The sequence below is a fragment of the Hakea prostrata genome, chromosome 1, assembly GCF_041222555.1.
Source record: "Hakea prostrata isolate BN-2017 chromosome 1, UWA_Hpros_2, whole genome shotgun sequence".
NCBI classification, from domain to species: Eukaryota; Viridiplantae; Streptophyta; class Magnoliopsida; order Proteales; family Proteaceae; genus Hakea; species Hakea prostrata.
The window spans coordinates 5,584,710-5,592,120 of NC_142600.1; the positions used below are offsets into that span (position 1 = coordinate 5,584,710).

General features: G+C 38.5%; 2 protein-coding genes and 1 non-coding gene across 3 annotated transcripts; 1 reads left to right on the top strand and 2 right to left on the bottom strand.

The window, feature by feature from the left end:
* The first annotated feature begins 1,227 nt into the window (after positions 1-1,227).
* LOC149026925 (photosystem I reaction center subunit N, chloroplastic-like) lies at positions 1,228-2,093 on the top strand. The gene is made up of 3 exons (XM_089157398.1): positions 1,228-1,568; positions 1,665-1,790; positions 1,887-2,093. Exons 1-3 carry the CDS (start codon positions 1,272-1,274, stop codon positions 1,974-1,976), a joined length of 513 nt encoding a protein of 170 aa, XP_089013524.1. The 5' UTR covers positions 1,228-1,271; the 3' UTR covers positions 1,977-2,093.
* A 474-nt stretch (positions 2,094-2,567) lies between these two features.
* LOC149026926 (Pectin lyase-like superfamily protein) lies at positions 2,568-5,878 on the bottom strand. The gene is made up of 5 exons (XM_089157388.1): positions 5,374-5,878; positions 4,743-4,863; positions 4,164-4,338; positions 3,886-3,956; positions 2,568-3,597 (listed from the first exon to the last, which is right to left on the bottom strand). The coding sequence occupies exons 1-5, from the start codon at positions 5,812-5,814 to the stop codon at positions 2,963-2,965; spliced, it is 1,443 nt and encodes a 480-aa protein (XP_089013514.1). The 5' UTR covers positions 5,815-5,878; the 3' UTR covers positions 2,568-2,962.
* Positions 5,879-7,321: 1,443 nt separating this feature from the next.
* Positions 7,322-7,393, bottom strand: TRNAE-UUC (transfer RNA glutamic acid (anticodon UUC)). Its single transcript has one exon. It is a non-coding gene; the product is annotated as a tRNA-Glu (tRNA).
* Positions 7,394-7,411: the final 18 nt, after the last annotated feature.

The following is a 7,411-nucleotide window of genomic DNA, read 5'->3' on the forward strand; positions in this document are numbered from 1 at the left end:
ATCAAGGTCTCGCTCTTTTGATGAAGCTCCAGACAAGGTCATGGCTTCCATGCATGTCAATCTTTTCACAGTGGAGTAGATTGACAGAAAAGGAGTCGCTTTTTGTTTTCATCAATTCAGGACTTGGTGGAGACAGGATTCAATATTGGAGAGTTAAAGTTGATTTTTCCATCTATTATCTTTATCTTTAAAATTTTTTATATAAAAAGAGGGTCAAATGATGAAAATAAAAGTTTACAAAATTTACAAAATTAAGGGGTTCTGAGCCTTTCAGAAGCTTCACCCCTGTTGACCATGAAAGGTAGCATTGAAATCCTTTACCATGCCATGCCATGCCGTTCACATATCAGTATTTCCTTTCCGAGACTTGGACATTGTATTGGATGATCTGGCCCTTCAATTTGTGACACCTCTAAGGCTCTAAACTTTGGAGTCTTGAATCACTTTTCCATTAAAGGAACAAATTTCTTGACACTTCTCCACCACACATCTGATGTGGGGTCTATATGAAAATTTTACATCTAAATTATTTTATAAATACTCAAACATGAACGTTTCTATCAAAAAAAAAAAAAAAAAAAAACTCAAACTTGAACCCTACGTCCAATATGTGGTGAAAAAATATGAGAGAATGCTATGTGCTCCTGACATAGGAGGTGAATGAGGCTCCTAAACTCCATATTAAGGTCTCTTTGGTTACATGAGCCTTAAACTATCTAGAGATTTCAAACTATGGATTTCAAATCTATAGAGTCATAATTTATAAAATTGACTATTTGGTTAACCGAATATGTGGAATAAAATCTATGGATTCATCTGTGATTTTTGTGAATGCATAAATGTTTAGCATTTTGATGAAATCTCTGAATTTCATCACATACTTATAAATATACATATTCACTTTTTTAATATAAAAAGATGAATCTCTAGATTTCATGAAACTAGATATTTTCACAACCAAACGGATATAAATCTCCCACTCATGAAATCTCTGGATTCATGTAACTAAACATGCCCTTAACATTTTCAATGAGATTTTAGCGGCTTTTTGCCTTTTGTTTACATCTACAGATGATTGTCCATGTGAGATGCCCATTTTGGCCCACACAGATCAGACGGTGGAGATTAGAGAAGCAGAAAGCTCAGATGGTCAAGTGAGCTACCAATAAGCGTGAGGCAATCTCACCTTATCCACACTTCCACCACAAGCCTTTATTTATATCCTCTCCACTTCTCTCCTTCCCTTGACAACTGAAGTAGAAGTTGAAGCAATGGCAGCCATGAATTCAAGTGTGTTGGCCTGCAATTATGCCATCTCAGACACCAACTGGAAGCTCACATCGATGCCATCGGTTGCATCTTCAACTGTTTCAAGTCCTAAATTGCCAGGGATCAAGGCTCAACAGACCAAAGTTTCAAATTACTCTAAGGAGGCAATTAGAGCAAGTGAGGGAAGAAGAGCTGCACTTGTTTGCTTGGGGGCTGCTCTTTTCGCCGGTGTTGCCTCCAGCTCGTCGGCCAATGCAGGGATTATTGAAGATTACCTTGAGAAAAGCAAAGCTAATAAGGTGAACCTGGTGTTCTTCTTTCTCTCCCCTCCCATTTTATGAAAGTCATTGTTGGTAAATAAGCTTACTGATTGGCAAACATGTATGTTTTTCAAGGCATTGAATGACAAGAAGAGGTTGGCTACCAGTGGAGCTAACTTCGCACGGGCATATACAGTTGAGTTTGGCTCATGCAAATTCCCAGAGAACTTCACCGGCTGTCAAGATCTTGCTAAGCAAAAGGTTTTTAATTGTTCTTCCTTTGCTTTTTTCTCTCTCAAGTGTTAATTAGGTTTATCTAGGCTGTTGCTTAACATCCCCCCCCTCTCTGTGATGCAGAAAGTACCATTTATTACAGAAGATATAGAGTTGGAATGTGAAGGGAAGGATAAGTACAAGTGTGGTTCTAATGTTTTCTGGAAATGGTAAACAATTTGTGTTATTTTTCTCCCATCCCACCCCTCTTTTCCCCTCAACCTTGTATTTTGATACTGTCCATGTAGCCAAATTTTCAATTGAAGCACTCTTTGATCAAATTGTTCTTCACCCTTCAGTACCTGTTTAGAATTTTTTGTTTCAATCTTGTGTTTTGCTGTACGCACCAACAATTTATGGAGTACAAAGGGGGATTCACATGCCAATAATTTATTCACTGTTTCTGTTGTTAGGTAAATCTGGGTGTAACTCAGTTCATACTTCAAAATTTCTGCTTGGTTCAATCATAAAAACATCTTTTCCAATGCCAAGTTAGTGAGCAAATTCACATCACCAAACCTTTATATTGCAAAAATTACCAGTGAATGGAAACTACTCAAAGGAATGAATGCCAAAGCACTGTTATCAGACGGGTTCTTCCCATTTTCTATTTCAATCTTATTTGTTTGAGAATCAAATAGTTCCTACCTTATGTGGGAAGATTGGTATAGAAACCTTGTCAATGAAACCATTTTAGTGATTATGTTAAATGCGAGAAAGGAAGAAAAAGAAAATGAAAATCTCATTATATAAATCTGATTAACTGTTTTGTTCCATGTAGAATCCTCTCTGTGAAAACTGTCGGGGGCTTAATAAACCCCAGTTAATACATCCGTGAAAAGGGGAGTGAAAGCCAGCTCCTGTAGAAAAAATTCAAGTATTGAGAGATACACACATCACCTGCACAACCCAACCCAAGGAGAGGTTGAGGCAAGGAAGATCATGTTGCTTTTTTGTTATAAGTTGATGTCTAATCTTCAACGGAATTCAGGCTGACATCAATCTCTCAGATCACCAACACACTGTACCAACATATTCCATTATGATACCATTCAATTTATGCATAGTTGGTACTCAATTCATCAGTTCAGGCTTGAGAATTTCTGACCAAGTGTCTAAACCTCTCAAAGAATGGTAGCCTATAAATGGTTAATTTAAACTCAAGAGTGTGGACAGTTGAAAGAAGAGCTGTTAGTCTGAAGCTGTGGACATGGCAATGGATGTACTCCAACTGTATCACCTTTGACAAACTCACAATGCCATGTTGCAGATGAAGGCAATCCAGATAAAGTAACATTCTTGATGCATATTCTCTCAAATGGAGCACTCTCAATGCCCTCTAAGACTGGTGCTTTCTTTGTGTCTGTACTAACCACATTACTTATGAAAATTCCCTTCACAATGGGGAGGGCATTGGGGTCCCATTTGTCGTCTGGATGATCATTGGAGCCTCTACTAAACCTTATGGGGATCTTTACTCTGTCCATGGTTACATTAGTTATGGTGATATTGCTTATATACCCCCCTCTTCCCTTGTCAGTCTTCACACGTACCCCAGCAGCTGAATCTCTAACATGCAGATCTTCCACAGTTACATTTGATATCCCACCAGACATCTCACTACCAATTCCAACCCCAGAACAAGTCGGAGTTGTGCCTGACACCCTTCTCACGATGATGTCAGTGCTTGGACGGGCCATTGCAATACCATATTGGTCCCAACCGCTCTTTATTGCTACTAGATCATCTCCACTCTCAATGTAACAGTCTTCAATACAAACATTTTTGCTCGAATCTGAATCAAGTGAGACATTGGCATATAAATCAGTAAGGCTTGAGAATATAAATGGTCAACAAGTTCTACTTACATGTATATTTCTCAGTTAAACAAAATTGACCCAAATTCCAAATCTGTTACATAAAAGCTTTGGATTACCTGAGATACATGTATGTATGTGTGTGTGTGTGTGTGTGTATATATATATATATATATATTTTTTCCTTCCTTTAATTTATGGGTGGAGGTGCACAGGAGAGGTCAGGGTGGAGAAAATAGAAAAAAGATGAAGAGAAGCCTACACACCTGGGTCTATGCCATCGGTGTTAGGGGAATTAAGGGGAGCCAATATAGTCATTCCTTTGATCACAACATTGCTGAAACAAAATGCGTAAACAACAATTAGTTCTTTAACATCCAACTGAATAAAGTAACAGTGTTACAATAGCATAAGTTATCATAAACATCAAAGAAAAGATTGTACCCATCAGAAACAAGGGGAAATATTTAATTTCTACAGTTATACTAGAAGGAATTGTAAAACAGAGGAACAAAAAACCCTAGTGTATTCAGGGAAATCAAACCTGCAGTACACAGGATGGATCGTCCAAAATGGAGAGTTAAGGAAGGTCAGATTGGAAATCAGAATGTTGTCAGAGTTCATCATTTCAAGGAGGTGACCCCTAGTGTATTCAAGTGATCTGTTCCACCAGAGGTCCCACCACATCTTCCCCTGACCATCGATCGTCCCATTTTTTCCTGTTGAAAACGGAAGCAACCGCAAATTATAATGGTTTGATTTGATCTATATCTGTTATAGCTTGGGCAAACAATAAACTTCCAACAAACCCATTCCAGCATATCATGTTACCAAATAACTGCTAATCATATTTACTGGGTGATCATAACCATCGGAGATTCAGGGTTGGGTGAATTTTTTTTGGACAGTTACAAACTAATGAGGTTGAAGGTGGCAGGGATTGCCCACTTAACCAGAAAATGGTAGGCCCTGTTCCCCAAATTGCAACCAAACAATTGACAATCCCAAGCCAAAAGAAGGCTTCTTTGCAGTATTAGCAATAACAATAATTAAAGCAACCACCACTTCAAAGATCAAAGGATATTCAAAACTAAGAAAAATGAAGATAATGAGGAAAGGATACCTGTAATTATAACATCAGTAAGAGCATCTCCATGGATGAGGCTAATGTGTCTCCCTCCTAATCTCTCTCTTCCTCGCCCATAAGACGGCAAAGGCTCTATTACAGGCCACTCCTTTGGGTCCTAGTAAGATAATCAATATTTAAACGACTAAACATAATTAGAAGTGCAATATTCAGAATTCAAAGATGAATTTCTACATTAGGAAACAGTGTTTGCTTTCATGTTTTTCAAAATTTAGTGAATGACTGAAGATCACTATGATCCAGGACTTTCACTATGATCCAGGAACTTAACTGATTAAATAGAATTCACATATAGCACAACTCTCTTATCTCAAAGGAAAAAGTTTGAGCATGTTTGGTTGTTGGAAATGGGGCAAGTAGCATCTATGAGGGAGAAAAAATCTATATATGACTTAAGTTGCAGTATTTTAATACTGGGTGCACACGTAACCACTGGTCAGCGTGTTTGTTCCTATTAATCCAATTCAAATCCAACAAAAAACTAGAAGAGAATCACAAGCGGAAGAAACATGAATCGAAAGCAACATATTCTGATTCAAATATGGAAAATTCACAAGAACAGGGGAAGGTAAGAAAAAAAAATGAAATTCCCAATTCTTCAAATTACCTGAGAGCCCAAAATCACGGCACCTTCTTCAAGAAAAAGCGTGAAGTTACTGGTAAGATTGAAGCTACCAGTAACCCATCTCCCCTTAGGAATATTAAGCTGTGATCCACCTTTACCTCCGAAACGTTCCATGTTTCGTATAGCCTTTCGAAACGCTTCAGTATTGGAAGTTTTACCATCACCAACTCCACCAAAATCCGTTATTGACATAACGACCTTCCGCGGCGGTCCTTGCCGGAAAAACCCAGAACAGCTACGTGGGTCCGCCGGAATTCCGTTTTTCTCTGAACCCAAAACCTCCCATATGGGAAAAACCGCTTTCGAACCAATCTGGAAACATGCAACTGTGATGACCGTGAACACCAGCAATAGAACTGCCCATGAAGGCCTCGCAATACCAGCACCCCATATGTTGACGAAGAGGGGTTTCTCAACGTCCATGCAGAAACGCAACAACAACAGAGAAAAACAAGAAGAAAAGAGAATCAGAATAAGATTCACGAGATGATCGTTCAGACCCCGCGGAAGCGGAGTTGATTATCATACGCCTAATGCGTACTGTCTATCCGAACTTCACGGGACATTACGGTTTCTTCCCAAGCGCCGGGTCACCCGGCCCGGTAGTCTTGCCCTACCGTAGCCCATTAATATTTCTCCTATTCCGGATCCTCTACCCGGGCAAATACTAACATTTCACACGAAATACGGTAACTCTTTTATCCGATATTTATACTATTAAATTATTTTTAGTCAAATTAGAGGAAGACCAATCATTTATATTTTATAAAAAAAAAAATTCAAAAAATTAGAAAGACGAAGAGAAAATTTCAAAAATCCCCTGGCCTCAAGGTAACTGACCCCTATCCGACACGTCTTCAATATATATTGGGAGAAGACCTGCATAGAATCCCATCAAAATTTCATGTTATTAGAATTCAAGGTGAATTTTCTTTCAAATGTAAGAGAGAATTGTGAGGGGAACAAAAATACAAAAATATCCTTTGTTGTGCACAAGTCTCTATTGTACTTAGTAGTGCACATATATACCAAATGATTGGCTGAGAAAATAAAGTAAATAAAAAATTATTGAATATTTTTAAAATTTAAAATTAAAATTTTAATCTTGGCCAATCATTTAGTACAAAAATATATTGTTGTGCACAGAGAAGATTTTTTTCCAATAAAAACTTCTAAAAAGGGAAATTTCGTAACTCTTAATCTTCCAAATAAACATGGATATACGACACCTCGTGGGTTGACGGGTTGGCTGTCGGGTCATGGTAAAATCAAATGGGATGGGATGGTGGTGTGTGCGTTTGGCGCACGAAATTGAAAGTTGTGCAGGATAGTCGTCGAGGTAGTTCTTTGAAAGGCCAACGCGGTGAAGACTTTACACCAAAAACAATAGAAAGGGGGCGCGGAGAAAGCGTGATTCAATTTTCCATTTTCTGGAAGCACGTGTGAGCATCATAGAACTCTCCGCTCGTCACGGGTTTTCAATTTCTTTAATTCAATTTCACCGTCAGAATCTTTTAGAAATGCTCCAATGAGGTTGTCTATGTCACATGAAAAAAATCATACTCCTCAGTTGAGGCACGTGGCAAATATACCAAAAGCTCTTCATTGGACTGAGTGACGGCTTTGTTGTCGCTACCATATGTCTATAATAGTATTATAGAGAAGAAGACACGAATAAGTGATTTGTGCAAAATGGCATAAGTGTGGCCTATGGTTCTTAACAATTATGGTCGGTGGCTTATCGTACTCCCTAAACATTTTCTAATTTTGTAGACCCTAGGTTTATGTTGGGCTGGGAGTAAGAAAAAGCCCAGCCCATAAAATCGTGACACTCTCAGGTTATGCTGAACTGGGACAAGAAAAGGCCCAGCCAACCCAGCCTATAGTCCCTGTTTCATCTGCTATGAAAGATCAGAAAAGAAAAAATTAATTCCATTGCCGGGAATTGAACCCGAGTCTCCTGGGTGAAAGCCAGATATCCTAACCACTGGACGACAATGGAACTGTTTAGTTAATTTCT

What these genes read in the sequence shown, in the direction of transcription:
- LOC149026926 (XM_089157388.1), bottom strand. Translation starts at nt 5,814, where the DNA reads ATGGACGTTGAGAAACCCCTCTTCGTCAACATATGGGGTGCTGGTATT. An exon ending in CCGTGATTTTGGGCTCTCAG is followed by an intron (nt 4,864 to 5,373) that starts GTAATTTGAAGA and finishes TTATCTTACTAG; the next exon opens with GACCCAAAGGAGTGGCCTGT. An exon ending in ATCCATCCTGTGTACTGCAG is followed by an intron (nt 3,957 to 4,163) that starts GTTTGATTTCCC and finishes ATTTTGTTTCAG; the next exon opens with CAATGTTGTGATCAAAGGAA.
- LOC149026925 (XM_089157398.1), top strand. Translation starts at nt 1,272, where the DNA reads ATGGCAGCCATGAATTCAAGTGTGTTGGCCTGCAATTATGCCATCTCA. An exon ending in AGAAAAGCAAAGCTAATAAG is followed by an intron (nt 1,569 to 1,664) that starts GTGAACCTGGTG and finishes ATGTTTTTCAAG; the next exon opens with GCATTGAATGACAAGAAGAG. An exon ending in AAGATCTTGCTAAGCAAAAG is followed by an intron (nt 1,791 to 1,886) that starts GTTTTTAATTGT and finishes TCTGTGATGCAG; the next exon opens with AAAGTACCATTTATTACAGA.